At 44.5% G+C, this 18,429-nt stretch overlaps 1 protein-coding gene across 3 annotated transcripts in view; it reads right to left on the reverse strand.

The window, feature by feature from the left end:
- Positions 1–18,429, reverse strand: part of CAMSAP2 (calmodulin regulated spectrin associated protein family member 2) — a 135,899-nt gene that overhangs the window by 101,003 nt on the left and 16,467 nt on the right. For 2 of the 3 annotated variants that reach the window (XM_020784669.3, XM_020784671.3), the window contains exon 2: positions 8,940–9,199. The exons of the other annotated variant lie outside the window; for it this stretch is intronic. In XM_020784669.3, the coding sequence (XP_020640328.3) occupies positions 8,940–9,199 (260 nt within the window). The remainder of the gene's footprint in view (positions 1–8,939; positions 9,200–18,429) is intronic. 3 annotated transcript variants of the gene reach the window in all.

The following is an 18,429-nucleotide window of genomic DNA, read 5'->3' on the forward strand; positions in this document are numbered from 1 at the left end:
AACTAAAGGAATAGAAGTAAAATATATATAAATGTTGAAACATTATTAGTATACTATATAGATAAGAATACTATTGGAAGTGTAACTGTATTCACAAGTAATTACTGTATTATTCTTTTCTTTTTTGTTATGTAATTGGAGGATTGTAACTTATTTTTTAAATCACAAAATATTTTTTTTAAAAAAAGAATAGGCATAGGGGTACATTTTAACTGTATGATTCACCAGGATCCCTCAGCCAGCTTACCTGGGGCCCAGCATGTGTCCAGGCCTTGCCAGAGTCCAAAGGAGCTTGGTGGCCAGCTCAGGGACTGAGAGCAAACCCACATAGAGGAGCTGATTGGGAAATCCAACTAGATGGGTAGGAGGCATTTGTGCTAATCAGGAGCTGGCTGAGGAACACTGAATAAGCTTGCTTGACAGACCAGAAGGAGATACAGTCATGCCTCACTTTACTATTGCCCTGCATAACAACGAATACGCTTAACGATGCTTCCTATGGGCAAAATCCACTGTGTGATGATCGGTTCCCTGCTTTGGGAACCAATTTTTCGCATTATGAGAATCAGCGAACAGCTGATCGTCGGGTTCCAAAATGGCCGCTGGCTGAAGAAAATGGCCCTCTGCTATTTTCTAGGATGGATTCCTCGCTAGACAGGCAGCGAAAATGGCCGCCATATGGAGGATCTTCGCTGGACTGTGAGTTTTTAGCCCATTGGAACGCATTAACCGGATTTTAATGCGTTTCAATGGGTTTTTTATTTTCGCTTTACGATGTTTTCGCTCTACAGCGATTTCGCTGGAACAAATTAACATCGTTAAGCGAGGCACCACTGTAGTCTTCACTCTGGTCCATCAGAGGCATATTTAAGGAGCTCCTCAGCTCCTCTCCGATCAGTCTTCTTCAATATTTTGCCCACTCTCCATCATCTTATTGTCAGGTAGAGTTTGTACTTCACTGAATTCTTCTTAGGAAGTTATAAGTAGGAGTGGATCTTGTATTATAATGTATGTAAACTTTATTACAGCCTCTTGGTTGCAGAAGAGGGTAGATCTGTACTTAGAAATGGTTAGTCAGTGAGGGATGTTACATACAGCACTGATGTTACCTGTCTGTCATGGGTTTGGAGGGAAAGTTCCATCCTATGGGGAGTGGGAGGCGGGACATCAGGAGGAGGGGCTGTACTGTATATATATGTGGAGCTTGTGTGGAGAGCTGGAGGAAGAAGCTGGAGAAGAGCTGAGAGAAGAAGCTTGAGTGGGAGTCTGTGTGTCAGACAGGGTACTACTGTGTGTCAGTCAGTACCAACCTGATAGGTTCAGGTGTCTGTATGGTTAGCCAGAACTGATAGGTTCAGGGTCTGTGCTTCAAGTTAAGTGTTCTGTGTGAACCAAACTGTGTGTATGTATGATTGAGACTAAGCCACGTTACTGTATCTTATTCACTTGATCATTTTATTTTCCCTGTGTGTTGTTTAAATAAACCTTATTCCTTTATTTTGTTAAAAATCCATCCCTGGTCTGTGTGACTTCTTATAGGGAATGGTTGGTGGCAGCTTGGTGAAACTGTGGCATATCCCAGTAGGTCTGGGTTTGTCACATTGATTGGTGTCCAGCGTGTGGGATACGACTGGTCCAGTTGTCCAGCGGTCCAGCAAAGCCTTGGCAAGTGTGCCCAGAGCAAGGGGGGTCTAGTCAGGGACAATCTGAGAGCGCGTAGGTAATCTTCTAGGCTTACCTCACGGGGAGGTACGCTAGTGGAAGAACGTGTAACCTCAGATTGGGGACTAGATTAGGGAGCTCTGAGGCAACCTGTTTTTGGCGGGAAAAAAGCTGAGGCAAAACTGTGAAATAGCAGTGATCTAGCTTTTCTGCTGAGAGGCCTAGCAGAGGGGGGTGGACTCTGGCTGGCTACAGTTGCAAGTTAGTGCTGAAGAACAGCAGCAATCTATAGAGAAGGCTGGTTCTGAGGCAAAAGAAAAAAAAGTGGTCGCTTTATTTTGAGGCTTGACTTTTGAAAGCAGCCTGTTCTGGGGGGGGATTATGCCCTTGACTCGAAGCCAAATGGCAGAAATGGGTGAAGTGAAAGACCCCCAGGTTGACCAAGGTTCTGAGGATGAATTTGGCTCAGTGCAGGGTGACAGCACGGGAGAACAGAACTCAGAACTCAGAAAAATGCTCATAGCCCAACAGCATGAACTGAGGGTGAGGGAAATGGAGGAAAGGGAAAGAGAGAAACAAAGGCAATTTGAAAAAGAAGAAAGATTAGAGAGACAGAGAATGGAAATGGAGAGGGAGAGAGAGAAAATTGCTCTGGAAAAAGAAAGAATGGCGTTTGAGTTAAGAAAATTGGAACTGATGAACCAGAACAATAATAACAATAGAGATTCTGAGGTGGGCCAATTGTCTAAAACTGACCTGAAGAAATTCCCTGTGTACCACAAGGGAGATTGTCCTGAGGTGTTCTTTTCCCTAGTGGAAAGAGCGTTTGTGGACTTCTCAGTAAGGGAAACTGAGAAGATGACCATCATGCGATCTTTAATCAGTGGCAGCCTGGCAGAAGTCTATGCAGAGATGCCAGAGGAACTGATGAAAGATTTTGCAGAGTTTAAAAAACTGGTGTTTGCCAGACATGGGATAAATGCGGAACAGCTGAGGCAAAGATTCAGGTCAATCACCAAGAAACCAGAGCAGACTTTTACCCAAGTGGGGGCCCAATTGGTGAGGCTGCTAGAGAAATGGCTATCTCAGGAGGGGACAGAGACCTTTCAGCAGCTCAAAGACTTGATAGCGCTGGAACAGTTCTATTCAGTCCTGCATGGGGAACTGAAATTCCAGGTGAGGGAAAGGAAACCGAAATCTGTGGCAGAGGCAGCCGAGATCGCAGATTTTATTTCCCAAATAAGAAAGCCCTTGGGTGAGGGGAAATCTGTAGGTAAACCCAAAGAAACCTACAGCAAGTACTCTCAGGGACCAGGGAAAAGCCAGCAAGGAGGAGGGGCCCATGGTGAAGGGAAGCCCTCAGACATGAAACCAAGACCTCAGATTTTGGAGGGAAAACCAAAACAAGATGAGAAAGACTCAAAATATAGCAGAAAATGTTATTTCTGTCAGGGAAAGGGCCATCTAATCTCAGAGTGTGAGAAATTAAAGCAGCTAAAAGGAATTGTGCCTCAGGATTCGAGTGGAACCAAGCCAAAAGCTGTGTTCTGTGTCCAGAAAGAGCAAAGCTCCTTGTCACTGAGGGAGCCTGTTGCTATGGCTACTCAATCTGGAACAGCTACATCTGCTGATCAGGCTGAGGAAAATGGTCCTCTTGTGGAGGTCAAGCGCTGCTTGCTCGTGAGAACAGATTCTCAGTTGTTTGAAACCGCAGGGGTGGACGTAGGAATACTTGACCATCAGTATCGGGGGCTGAGGGACACTTGTTCCCAGGTGACCCTGTGCCATCCAGATATTATTCCTAGGGAGTATATAATCCCGAATGAGAGCATAAAGGTGGCAGGGATTGAGGGACAGGTAATCTCGCTGCCAGTAGCTGAGGTGCCTATGAACTTTCAAGGGTGGAGGGGAGTTTGGCGGCTAGCGATTTCATCGACTCTGCCAGCAGCCGTGCTCGTGGGAAATGACCTGGCTGAACATGTGAAACGGGTGCTAGTGATTACACGCTCACAAGCTACCACGGGGACAGTTCAGGGGGGTACTGTCGAGCCCGAGACAGAAGCAGAGGGGAGTTCAGAAGCTGTGGTGGAAACCTTAACCACAGACAGCAGATTTGGCCAAGAGCAAAAGGCAGACGCCACTCTCCAAAAGTGTTTTGAACAGGTGACAGACACCCAGCTAACACCTGAAACCCCAGTGAGATTTCTAGAGAAAAAGGGGATTTTATATAGAGAGACCCTGAGGAATATCTCAAAAGGGGGAGATGGGATCCGAAGTCAGCTAGTGGTACCTGAAAAGTATCGCCCCATGATCTTACAAAGGGGGCACTCTGACATGTTTGCTGCGCACTTAGGGGTGAACAAAACACAGCAGAGAATCACACAGAATTTTTACTGGCCTGAAATAGGGAAGCAGATCAAAGAGTTCTGTAAACAATGTGATGTGTGTCAAAGGCAGGGGAATAGCCGCGACAGGACCAAAGCAAAGTTGTGCCCTTTGCCTGTGATTGACACTCCGTTCAAATGCATAGGGGTGGATATTGTGGGACCTTTGCCCAAGGCCACAAAGAGGGGGAACAGGTTCATTCTCACCATTGTGGACCATGCCACGAGGTACCCTGAAGCCATACCCTTGACTAACATTGAAACTAACACAGTGGCAGATGCCTTGGTGGGGTATATGTCCAGGATGGGATTTGCCTCAGAAATAATCACAGATTTGGGAGCATCATTTACATCAAAGCTCATGAAACGCTTATGGCAAATCTGTGGAATTAAGCACAAGGAAACCACTGCCTATCACCCTGAAAGTAATGGGTTAACTGAGAAGTTCAATGGGACTCTAATGTGCATGATTAGGGCTTACTTGGCAGAGAATCCAAACAATTGGGACCAGAAGCTGCAATCCCTTTTGTTTGCTTATCGATCAGTGCCACAAGCCAGTACCGGGTTCAGTCCGTTTGAACTTTTGTTTGGGAGAAGGGTGAAAGGGCCCCTTGATTTGATCAAACAAAATTGGGAGCAGATCACCCAGGATGACCCACAAGACGTTGTGACATGTATAGACTCTTTAAGGAATGACCTAAAGAGAAACCTAGAGCTAGCAGCAAAAAACCTGCAAGCTCAAAAGGTCAGAAAGAAAGCTTGGGATGACCAGGAAGGCAGGGAGAGGCACTTTAACCCAGGGGAGGAAGTGCTTTGGCCTAGGCTCTGCAAAGAGAACAAACTGCAGCTGGGTAGCCCAGAAATAAAATACTTGGGTCACATAGTAGGGGGAGGAGTGATCAAACCCCTAGAGGCCAAGATAGAAGCAGTTTGTGATTGGCCTAGACCCAACACCAAGAAAAAAGTCAAATCATTTCTTGGGTTGGTGGGCTACTACAGAAAGTTCATCCCGAGGTTTAGCGAGATTGCGGCTCCGCTGACCGATCTGACGAGGAAGAAGACTGATGACCGCATCCCGTGGACCAGCGACTGTGTGGAGGCGTTCCAGAGGTTGAAGGGGGCCCTCATCAACTATCCAGTGCTGCGTGCTCCAGACTTCGACCGGGAGTTCATCATCTACACCGATGCGTCTAACAGCGGGGTAGGAGCAGTTCTTTGCCAGGAGGATGAAAATGGTGACCAGCATCCAGTGTCCTACCTGAGTAGGAAACTCCAGAAAGGTGAGAGACATTTGGCAACCGTGGAGAAGGAGTGTCTGGCCATAGTCTACGCGATCCAGAAGGCCAAGCCTTACATCTGGGGAAGACATTTTATTCTGTGCACTGACCATTCACCACTGCAATGGTTAAAGACAATGAAAACCCACAATAGCAAACTTATGAGGTGGGCTTTAAACCTGCAGGACTATGACTTTGAAGTGAAGGTGGTCAGAGGGTCAGTGAACTGTGTTGCTGACGCCTTGTCAAGAAGACCTGAAGAATGAAGACGGCGAAAGAAACATGGACTATGTATATATTTTGGTGACCAAAGGTTAAATGTACTTGTGTATTAAAAACATGATTGGTTTGTATGAATAAAGGTAATTTGATGTATTGTAAATGTTATTGTTTAAATGCCTAATTGATATGGTTAACTTAGAGTGTAAGTATAAGTAAGTATGGTATTGTATGTTATTATATGACTGTTTTTGTATGTTTTGGGTCCAGGTTGTTTTTTTGGTGAAAAGCACCTTAGCTTTCCCCCTACAAAACAACTTATAAAGAGGGGAGGTGTTACATACAGCACTGATGTTACCTGTCTGTCATGGGTTTGGAGGGAAAGTTCCATCCTATGGGGAGTGGGAGGCGGGACATCAGGAGGAGGGGCTGTACTGTATATATATGTGGAGCTTGTGTGGAGAGCTGGAGGAAGAAGCTGGAGAAGAGCTGAGAAGAAGAAGCTTGAGTGGGAGTCTGTGTGTCAGACAGGGTACTACTGTGTGTCAGTCAGTACCAACCTGATAGGTTCAGGTGTCTGTATGGTTAGCCAGAACTGATAGGTTCAGGGTCTGTGCTTCAAGTTAAGTGTTCTGTGTGAACCAAACTGTGTGTATGTATGATTGAGACTAAGCCACGTTACTGTATCTTATTCACTTGATCATTTTATTTTCCCTGTGTGTTGTTTAAATAAACCTTATTCCTTTATTTTGTTAAAAATCCATCCCTGGTCTGTGTGACTTCTTATAGGGAATGGTTGGTGGCAGCTTGGTGAAACTGTGGCATATCCCAGTAGGTCTGGGTTTGTCACATTGATGATGGGTATTCAGTCCCATCTCAGGCTTAGGACATCCCCTACATGGATCAGAGAGTTGTGAGGAGGCTGACAGGGACTAAGCCTGCCTTAGGTGAGCTGCTACAGCCATCCCTGTTACAATGTATACTGAGGAGTTCCCTAGTGGTCACAGGCCCAGAGTGTAGTAAAAGTGCACACTGGCTGGCAGAAGGGGCAGATGACTGAAGGAACTACTCATATTGCACCAAACCTGTTCTGCAACCAATCAAAGCTGTGGCCCTTCATTTACCCACTATCTCTCTTTCAGTAAAATCTTTAAATGCTAATGGTTGTGTTTATTGGCAGCAGTGAGGCCCTCTTGCCTGGGTCCGCCACCTACATTCTCAAATTGGTATTACTCTCCTTCCTCTCAGGCCACCTTTACCCCCATCTTTCCTCTCAAATTTGCACACAACCAAGTCACTAAAAAGAACTAAAAGTTTGTATCCTTTGCATTGTTTTTCCCAACCTTCTACAGTATTTCAAACTATGAAAAATCTTAATCAGTCACAGAATAAAAAGGAAGGCTACCTAAGCCAGTTGTTTTCCAAAACGTCCTACCCTCAGGGAACCTCTTCCAGAGCTATTCATCTGCCAGTGTTGGGCATTTGCCATGGTGGGCACAGACTTGCTATGGACTGCAAAGAATCCTGGCAATGCACCCTCGGCTCATTCTGGGTTCTGTGCCAGGGTAGCTGTAATCCTATGGAAACAGAATTGCACCTTTGATTCTCCTGCAGCTGCTTGTTGCTGGGAAGACTGGTCATCAATATGCTGTCTTTTGAATAACAGCTTTGGAAGAAAGGGTTTCCAACTCTGTCTTTTCTCAAAACTCAGTGTCATAGCAATTGTGTTGCTTTGTTTCATCACTAAAAACTGGTTAAGAGAGACACTTGTACCTCCCAGGATTGCACTCAGGAGGAATGTTTGCCAATCACCATTTATGCCAGGCTTCAAAGGTAATAGTGGTAATGCCGGCCTCAATTCTAGGCATCCATACATGTAGTCAGGCAAAGAACAAACACTTAAGTACAGATGTTTTGAGAGTTTTTACCCTGGCAAACAGGCAAGATAGCATTACATGGAAAGTACTTGTTATCCAACTGGGCAGCCAACTTTGGTTAAAAAAAAGCACAACAGAACATGTCCACTGTGTTCATATTTCTCCCCATGAATGCGGCTATTCAGGACTGCGGTTCACATTCTGAGTTAGCTTTTTTCAGACAGCTACATTCCCACCAGCAGCCACATCGGCTTCTAAACTATATCTAAGTGAATTACTCTTACAAAAGCCATTTTCTAAGCTTGCATTTAGGAATATGCATAGGTACATAAACTATAGTACTGTATTTAAAATATTACTAAAACTAGGTGACTAAACCAGTGTAAACAAACTGAAATCAAAGAAATTTAAGCTAGACATCCTCCAAACGAGACTAAGTCAAAATCAAAACCCACCTAAATAATTTCAAGTTCTTGCTATTAAGAACCACCATTATCTGAACAGTGAGTTCCTGCACCTGAATATTATGAAGGAATAGAGAAACAGGGATGAAATATAGGACTATCTGGACAAAATCCAATTGCTACCATAGTGGTTAAACTTTTGGTGCAGCATTTGAAATCAGTGTAGACATTATCCATTGCATATGAAGTTACGCGAATCAGCACACAACAAATAGTGAGCAAAAGCCTGTTCCATAGAGCCATAAAGTAAATTATACTTGCGTTAATGTGCTGAGCATTATGCCCGGCAACAAGAAATTGTGCAATTGCCCATGCATCCCCATCACACCAAGTGGTAAAAAAGGGTTGCCAGCACCCGGGGCAAGTATTGTGGGGCACGGGTCATGTGCCAGCTCTGTGATGCAATGTGTGGGCAGAGTAGTGTGGGGCATGGGGTGCAAGGCGGGAGAAGCTACTGGGGTGGTACCATGAAGTGGCCATGGAGCTGTTCAAAATATGTGTTGGTGGCAGCAGTGGGCCCAGCACCCCCAGTAGGTTGGACTCGGACAGCTGGCAAGGGGAAGAGGAGCATGAGGAGTGGCTGCAGGAGTACCTTGGGCAGGACGCTCTGCATGCCCCTAAGAATGTTGAGCCCAGGATGGTCACCCTTGTAGCCCCACCCCATGCTATGCCACTGGTCACACCCAACTGTGCAATGTGCCGGCAGTAGTGCTTCACAGATTATCACTCCCGCCATGATGCTACTGGAGCTATTGAAGGCATTAACATACACTGACTTCATAACTTGAAGCAATTCACTACCAAAGGTTACCTTTTTTTTTTACTTTGCTGGCAAAAAGATTTTGACATCTGCATCTTAAATCTATGTCTCTTTCTTGCAACCGAAAGGAAAGGAAAAGGGGGGGGGGAAGAAAGAAAAGACATAACTTCAACTGAGTAAACTTTTTTACATAATAGTTTTCAAAAAAACTGAAATCAAACCAGAAATGCCACCAGTACTGCCAGGAATAATGTACAGTAACACTTCAGAAACCATGAGCTAATGCTAACTCTCACCATCTGAATGGGTTTCTTGTGCAGGTCTCTCTCCGTTACCAACTTCTCTTGGTCAGTCACATAGAGGCCTTTTTGTGCCAAAGCCTGGATAACAGCATCATGGCCCAGGAGCGGTTTGGCCGCATCACTCTTCAGAATAAGACTCCCAGCACGACAGTAGAGTTCAGCAGAAAGCAGCAAATTAACAACAGGAGGTTTAATATGTTCCTGGTCATACTGATCTGTATAAAATGGTTCCCGAAGCTCTTCTGGTACATTTTCTACAGAAGTGGGGAGGAAAAAAACAAACACAGTGAATTAAAAAGGAGAGTCTACTTTCCAGGACAAGTACCAAAGAATAAAGAGTTTTAAATAACTATAAGACATTAAAAGACTACTACAGTAATCATGCTGTTGGAAGCACAGCTTCCTAAATTGTGTCATTTTCAAGAAGGCAAACTTTAAAATTACAAGAGTAGTTGTCACACAAGGTCTAACCTAGCCTGGGAGGGCCCCATTAGTTTCATTTGTGCATTAGCTGATAATCTGCAGCAGATGGCACCCTTAAAATTGGATGGATGACAACTCAGCTATTTTGCACACAACTGCAAGCTGGTTTTTAGGTCATTTTGTGTTGGTGTGCAAAATGTAGCCATTGTTTTCAGATGTAGTTGCCATATAAACCTCTTCACTTTTGTTAAGGAGAATATTGTACAAAAGCCTCCTCCAACATGGTACCCACTAAAACTCTCATTACCTCTTGCCAGCATGGCCACTGCTCACTGCTGTTTATGCGTGTGTGTTGGGAGGGTTGCACTCCAACATGTTTAGAATATATTGTAATTAGTTTTAAGAAGCACATTACAATCAAGCACATTTCCCCTGCTCTTTAAGACTGAGAGCTAAAGATTTTACCTTACTTCTTACACAGATGATAAACCAGAGTCTGGGTTATATAGCCTCAGACTGCAGGTGAGGTTTCATAGGATTCGGTATTATCCAACACTCTCTATGGAAGCTCAAATATCTGCAATGGCAACAATGCCTTTTATCAACTCTGGTTGACTGCCCAGTTGTGTCCCGACCTGGATAAGAAATGCCTAACAACAGGGGGGTCACACATTAGTAATCTCAAAATAGATGACTGTAATGCTCTCTACACAGGGCTGCCCTTGAAAACAGTATGGAAACTACAGCAGGCCCAAAATGTAGCAGCCAGTCTGATTTCTGGGACTAGTAAATTTGACCATATATCTCCAGTCTTGGCTTGTCTTCATTGGCTCTCTATTTGTAGGGCACAAGGGGCTCTTCTTCCCTCATCAATGTCCCTCTCTTCCAAAGCTCATTCATCCCAGACAGAAGTGCATTTTATTTTGGTGAAGCATATACAGTAGTTGCACTCCTCAGTAACAAACTCCAAACATACTTGGATATTTTTGACCAAACATAGCTGCATCAGTACTAAAAGATGTTCATAAAATAGCTGTGGGACATGTTTTAAGGAAGCTCCTATACTCCTTGCAGGCTACAATTAAATTTAGCCTCCTTTCAGGTTACAATAATGTGGTAGAACTGCTTAAACTTGTACATGAAGCAGAATTCCACACTTAACATTGTGCATTTGATTGAAATCACAATTCAAATGATCCTCAGGAAGATCTATTTAAACATGTAAATCCAACGCCTCCAGAAGTGTACGTTTGCTTCCTATAGTCTTGATACATAGTTTTCACAATCTTCTTATCTAGATAGAAATCAACCACATTTCTTCCTATAGTCATCTTTGTTCTGTAGTCATCTCACTAACCCAAAATACATCTGAACTTAAGTTGGAACCATAAAATATGCCTCCCCTCAACAAAATAATTGTGTCAAGTTTTTATGGTTTTCTCCCATGAAGGTGAAATTTTAACTGCTTTGGAGAAACAAGACAGGCCCACCTTCCACTATCAAATAATAAAACAATAAACAATGAAGTTTAAAGCCTTTTAAAATTATTATCTTCTGTGTCCTGTTCCACCATACCTGTTAGATTTTCTGAGTAAACTTGCAATTCCATATTCTAAAAGTAATTCCATTTCTGCAGACTAAATTGCTGCAATCCAAGGATTTGGTTGATTATGAATGTGCGAAAGTATTAATGAGCTAAAAGACCTACAAATGCTCCTTCCACAAAAAAGAGGGGATCAATTAGCTCAAAATTATTGCAGCTTACTTTCACTAATACCCAAGATAATTTTTTTAAAAGTACTAATGCAATATAAAATAAAAGCTAGAAGCCACCCAAAATAACTACACATTTACACCAAGAGCTAAGAGCCCTGTGAGGTACTTCAGATGTCAGAGAGTGAACAGACCAATATTACTCAGTGGGTTTCAAGGGCAAGTGGGTACATGAATATGGGTCTCTCAGGTCTCAGCTCAACATACAACACTATGCTGGCTCTCATCCTGGCCCGGGCATACCTCTAAACAATAATAAGGTACTTATGCCATCCCTGGCATTGGTAAACTGGGTCTCACATACAGTAGTGTCTCGACTTATGACCTTAATCCATTCCGGAATGACGGTTGTAACGCGAAATGGTCATAAGTCGAAGCACCATTTCCCATAGGAATGCATTGGAACGTGATTAATCTGTTCCGGCAGGAAAAAAAAAATGAAAGGAAAAAAACAACCCCAAAAAACACTCATCGGGAACACGTCGGGGCTGGGGGAAAAAGCACACACACACACACACAAAAAGCAAGCCCTATTGGAATGAGTCGGGGCCAGAAAAAAAAATCACAAAAAACCCCACACAAAAACAAACAGAGCAAGCCCCATAGGAAGGCGCTGGGGCCAAAAAACAAACACACACACACACACACAAAAAAAAGCAAGGCCCATCGGAACGTGCTGGGGCTGAAAAAAGATCACAAAAAAGAAACACAAAACAACAACACAGCAAGCCCCATTGGAAGGCACTGGGGCCAATAATTAATAATAATAAATAATAAATAATAATTAATAACAACAACAACAAACACACCAAAAAACATCACAGTACAGAAACATAACCCTACCATCCCAAATCCACCCTGCAAAACCCTGTAAATGTGCTTACTCAGAAGCAGAAAGCAGCACCAGGCAGTCTCAAGCCTCCTTTAACCATTGGGGTGAAAGAGCTACAAAGCAGCAGCCTCTTTGCTGACCAGTGGTTAGTACTGTGACAAACCCAGACCTACTGGGATATGTCACACAGTTACACTAAGCTGCCACCAACCATTCCCTATAATAAGTCACACAGACCAGGGATGGATTTTTAAACAATAAAAGAATAAGGTTTATTTTAAATACAAACAGGGTAAATAAAACAATCAGGTGAATAAAATAAAGTAACGTGGCTTATTTTCACACACACCAGCATACAGTTTGGTTCACCTAGAACCTTTAACTTAAAGCACAGACCCTGAACCCATCAGTTCTGGCTAACCAACAGACCCCTGAACCTATCAGGGTGGTACTCTGACCCACAGTAGTACCCTGTCAGACACACAGACTCCCACAACAGCTTCTTCTTCCCCAGCTGCTGCTTCGTCCCAACCCAGTGTCTCACAGTCTGTCTCAGCATCTCCTCTTCACCACACAGGCATCACATATTTATACAGTACAGCCCCTCCTCCTGATGTCCCGCCTTCCACTCCCCATAGGATGGAACTTTCCCTCCAAACCCATGACAGACAGGTAACATCAGTGCTGTTATGTAACACCTCCCCTCTTTAAAAGTTGTTTTGTAGGGGGAAAGCTAAAAGTGCTTTTCACCAAAAAAACAACCTGCATAAAATACACAACAACATTTATACATACCATATAATACTTACATATACTTACACTCCAAGTTAACCATAGCAAATATGCATTTAAACATTTTACCATATACAGTACATCAATTTACCTTTATTAATACCAACCAAATTCAAAACCAGGTACATTTTAACTTTTTGTTTTCATTATATACATATAGTCCATGTTCTTTCGCCGTCTTCAGTCTTCAGGTCTTCTTGATAAGGCGTCAGCAACACAGTTCACTGACCCTCTGACCACCTTCACTTCAAAGTCATAGTCCTGTAAGTTCAAAGCCCACCTCATAAGTTTGCTATTGTGGCTTTTCATTGTCTTTAACCATTGCAATGGTGAATGGTCAGTACACAGAATAAAATGTCTTCCCCAGATGTAAGGCTTGGCCTTCTGGATCGCGTAGACTATGGCCAAACACTCCTTCTCCACGGTTGCCAAATGTCTCTCACCTTTTTGAAGTTTCCTACTCAGGTAGGACACTGGATGCTGGTCACCATTCTCATCCTCTTGGCACAGAACTGCTCCTACCCCGCTGTTAGACGCATCGGTGTAGATGATAAACTCCCGGTCGAAGTCTGGAGCACGCAGGACAGGATAGTTGATTAACGCCTCCTTCAACCTCTGGAACGCCGCCTCACAGTCGCTGGTCCACGGGATGCGGTCATCAGCCGTCTTCCTCGTCAGATCGGTCAGCGGAGCCGCAATCTCGCTAAACCTCGGGATGAACTTTCTGTAGTAGCCCACCAACCCAAGAAATGATTTGACCTTTTTCTTGGTGTTGGGTCTAGGCCAATCACGAACAGCTTCTATTTTGGCCTCCAGGGGTTTTATCATTCCTCCCCCTACCATGTGACCCAAGTATTTTATTTCTGGGCTACCCAGCTGACACTTGCTGGCCTTTACTGTTAGCCCTGCTGCACTTAACCTCTGCAGCACTAACTCCAGGTGTATCAGGTGATCTTCCCAGGTATTACTGAAGATCCCTATGTCGTCAATGTAGGCCACTGTAAAGTCATTGAGCCCTGCCAAGGTCTGGTCCATCAGCCTTTGGAATGTGGCTGGTGCATTCCTGAGACCAAAGCTCAGGACTCGAAACTCATAGAGACCAAAAGGGCTGCAAAAGGCAGTCTTTTCTTGATCCCTGGGATCAATTCTTAATTGCCAATATCCCTTTACCAGGTCCAATGATGAGATGAACCGACAACCCCCTATGGTTTCAATCAGGTTGTCTAGCCTGGGCATTGGGTAGGCATCAGGAGTGGTTACACGGTTTAACTTCCTGTAATCAACACAAAACCTAATGCTCCCATCAGGCTTGTCCACAAGGACTATTGGAGAGGACCAAGGGCTAGAAGAGGGGACGATTATGTTCTCCCTCAGCATTTCGTCCAGCTCCTTCCGCACCTTGTCCCTATAGGGTCCCGTTACTCGGTATGGGGATACTGCCTGCGGGGGTGCATCCCCTGTGTGGATCCGATGCATCACTCCCTTCACTATCCCCGGCTTGTTGGAAAATACCTGTTGATATTTATTAAGCAGCATTTTTAATTCTTGCTGCTGGTCTTGGGTGAGTGCAGGACTGATCTTTACCTCCTCTGGGTTGTATTTTACTTCCCCTCTACCCTCCCAGAAGGGTAATTCAGCTTCCTCACTCTCAGCTGCTTTTATCGCGAATAAAACCCTCTGTTCCCCTCTGTAGTAGGGTTTTAGGGCATTCACGTGAACCACCCTCCTTGCTTGGTTCTCCTCTTGCTCTATTAGGTAGTTCAGGTCTGACATCTTGGAAATGACCCTATATGGTCCTGCCCATTTGAGCTGCAGCTTATTCTCTCTGCAGGGCCTAAGCCAAAGCACCTCCTCCCCTGGGTCAAAGTGCCTCTCTCTAGCTTTGCGGTCATACCATGTTTTCTGTTTGACCTTCTGCGCTTGCAGGTTTTCTGCTGCCAGCTCTAGATTTCGCTTTAGGTCATTCATCAGGGTGTCTATGTATGTCACACCGTCTTGTGGGTCATCCTGGGTGATCTGCTCCCAATTTTGTTTAATCAAATCAAGGGGCCCTTTCACCCCTAAGTGTGCAGCAAACATGTCAGAGTGACCCCTTTGTAAGATCATGGGGCGATACTTTTCAGGTACCACCAGCTGACTTCTGATCCCATCTCCCCCTTTTGAGATATTCCTCAGGGTTTCTCTATATAAAATCCCCTTTTTCTCCAGAAATCTCACTGGGGTCTCAGGTGTTAGCTGGGCGTCAGTCACCTGTTCAAAACACTTTTGGAGAGTGGCGTCTGCCTTTTGCTCCTGTCCAAATCTGCTGTCTGTGGTTAAGGTTTCCACCACAGCTTCTGAACTTCCCCCACCTGCTTCCGTCTCTGGCTCATCATTACCCCCCTGAACTGTCCCTGTGGTGGCTTGTGAGCGTGTAATCACTAGCACCCGTTTCACATGTTCAGCCAGGTCATCTCCCACGAGCACGGCTGCTGGCAGAGTCGATGAAATCGCTATCCGCCAATCTCCCCTCCAGCCTTGAAAGTTGACAGGTACCTCTGCTACTGGCAGAGAGATTATCTGCCCCTCAATCCCTGCCACCTTCATGCTCTCATTTGGGATTATAAACTCCCTAGGAATAATATCTGGATGGCACAGGGTTACCTGGGAACAAGTGTCCCGCAGCCCCCTATACTGACGGTCAAGTATTCCTACGTCCACCCCTGCTGTCTCAAACAACTGAGAATCTGTTTTTATCAGCAAGCAGCGCTTTACCTCCAGAAGAGGACCATTTTCCTCAGCCTGATCAGCATAGGTAGCTGTTCCAGACTGAGTAGTCATGGCAACAGGCTCCCTCTGTGACAATGAGCTTTGCTCTTTCTGGACACAGAACACAGCTTTTGGCTTGGTCCCACTAGAATTCTGAGGCACCATTCCTTTTAGCTGCTTTAATTTCTCACACTCTGAGATTAGATGACCCTTTCCCTGACAGAAATAGCATTTTCTGGTATATTTTGATTCTCTCTCATCTTGTTTTGGTTTTCCCTCCAAAATCTGAGGTCTTGGTTTCATGTCTGAGGGCTTCCCTTCACCATGGGCCCCTCCCCCTTGCTGGCTTTTCCCTGGTCCCTGAGAGTACTTGCTGTAGGTTTCTTTGGGTTTACCTACAGATTTCCCCTCACCCAAGGGCTTTCTTATTTGGGAGATAAAATCTGCGATCTCTGCGGCTGCTGCCACAGATTTCGGTTTCCTTTCCCTCACCTGGAATTTCAATTCCCCCTGCAGGACTGAATAGAACTGTTCCAGGGCTATCAAGTCTTTAAGCTGCTCATAGGTCTCTATTCCCTCCTGCGATAGCCATTTCTCAAGCAGCCTCACCAATTGGGCCCCCACTTGGGTAAAAGTCTGTTCTGGTTTTTTAGTGAGGGACCTGAACCTTTGTCTCAGCTGCTCTGCATTTATCCCATGTCTTGCAAACACCAGTTTTTTAAACTCTGCAAAATCTTTCATCAATTCCTCAGGCATCTCGGCATAAACCTCAGCCAGGCTACCACTGATTAAAGATCGCATGATGGTCATCTTCTCAGTTTCCCTCACTGAGAAGTCCACAAACGCTCTTTCCACTAAGGAAAAGAACACCTCAGGACAATCTCCCTTGTGGTACACAGGGAATTTCTTCAGGTCAGCCTTAGACAGTTGGCCTCCCTCAGAATCCCTATTATTATTATTGTTCTGGTTCATCAGTTCCAGTTTTCTTAATTCAAACGCCATTCTCTCTCTCTCCATTCTTTCTTCCCTCTCCATTCTCGCTCTCTCTAACCTTTCCTCCATTTCCCTCACCCTCAGTTCATGCTGTTGGGCTAGGAGTATTTTCCTGAGTTCTGGGTCCTGCTCTCCTGTGCTGTCACCCTGCACTGAGCCAAATTCATCCTCAGAACCTTGGTCAATCTGGGGGTCTTTCACTTCACTCATGTCTGCTACTTGGCTTCGAGTCAAGGGCATAACCCCCCTCAGAACAGGCTGCTTTAAAAAGTCAAGCCTCAAAATAAAACGACCACTTTTTTCCTTTTTGCCTCAGAACCAGCTCTCCCTAGGCTGCTGTTCTTCAGCACTAAATTTGTAACAGTATCGAGTCAGAGCCTACCCCCCTCTGCTGGGCCTCTCAGCTGGCAAGCTAGCTCGCTGTTGCTACGCAGTTTTGCCTCAGCGTTTTCCCGCCAAAACTAGGCTGCCTCAGAGCACCTTAATCTAAGTCTCCCCAGTTGGCACGTTCTTCCACTAGTGCACCTCCCCGTGAGGTACACCTAGAAGATTACCTACGCGCCTCAGACTGTCCCTGACTAGACCCCCCTTGCTCTGGGCACACTTGCCAAGGCTTTGCTGGACCGCTGGACAACTGGACCAGTCGTATCCCACACGCTGGACACCAATCAATGTGACAAACCCAGACCTACTGGGATATGTCACACAGTTACACTAAGCTGCCACCAACCATTCCCTATAATAAGTCACACAGACCAGGGATGGATTTTTAAACAATAAAAGAATAAGGTTTATTTTAAATACAAACAGGGTAAATAAAACAATCAGGTGAATAAAATAAAGTAACGTGGCTTATTTTCACACACACCAGCATACAGTTTGGTTCACCTAGAACCTTTAACTTAAAGCACAGACCCTGAACCCATCAGTTCTGGCTAACCAACAGACCCCTGAACCTATCAGGGTGGTACTCTGACCCACAGTAGTACCCTGTCAGACACACAGACTCCCACAACAGCTTCTTCTTCCCCAGCTGCTGCTTCGTCCCAACCCAGTGTCTCACAGTCTGTCTCAGCATCTCCTCTTCACCACACAGGCATCACATATTTATACAGTACAGCCCCTCCTCCTGATGTCCCGCCTTCCACTCCCCATAGGATGGAACTTTCCCTCCAAACCCATGACAGACAGGTAACATCAGTGCTGTTATGTAACAAGTACATTTGAATTCCCCGCCTTTTCCCCCACCTTTTTTCCTGTCATAACTTGAAGCTCCGGTCGCAAGTCGAATTTTGCAGCCAGAGCTGGTTATTACTCAAAATGGTTGTAAGTCAGGACGGTTGTAAGTCGAGGCACCACTGTACTCATTGACATCGTTAAGAGACTTATGATATGCTAATAACTCTACTGAATCGAATTACAGCTCTTTGGTGATTACTTTTTTAGCACAATGTATTTTCTTTATTTTTCTCTGAATCTACAGCCCCTGATTATTTCCGATGACCCTAAAGTCTTAGTCCTCAAGACAAAACTATTTTCCTCTCTTTTGCTCCCTCCATGCTATATAAAAGAACTAATAAAATATTCTCTATCTCCCTCTCTCTATCTCATCTTTTTTTCTGAATCAAGTTGCCAACCTCATTCACTTTTCTTTGTAAGAAAGATGCTTCAAGTCTTTGATCATTTCTGTCACTCTGTCAGATTTACATTATCACTTTTTAAGCTAAGAGCACCTGAAAAGCATTTTGTGATTTAGCACTAATGAAGAAATAATCCAACAATCCAATGTACTAGACAACTCTGAGATAGCACCAGTAAGAGGGATTCATTATACTTGTGGACACCAGATATAGGATGGTACAATATGAATGGTGATTTAAAGCATAATTTAAATCATTATTTAGATCATTATTAAAAAATAAA

The sequence above is a fragment of the Pogona vitticeps genome, chromosome 4 (genome assembly GCF_051106095.1).
Source record: "Pogona vitticeps strain Pit_001003342236 chromosome 4, PviZW2.1, whole genome shotgun sequence".
Classification (NCBI taxonomy): Eukaryota; Metazoa; Chordata; class Lepidosauria; order Squamata; family Agamidae; genus Pogona; species Pogona vitticeps.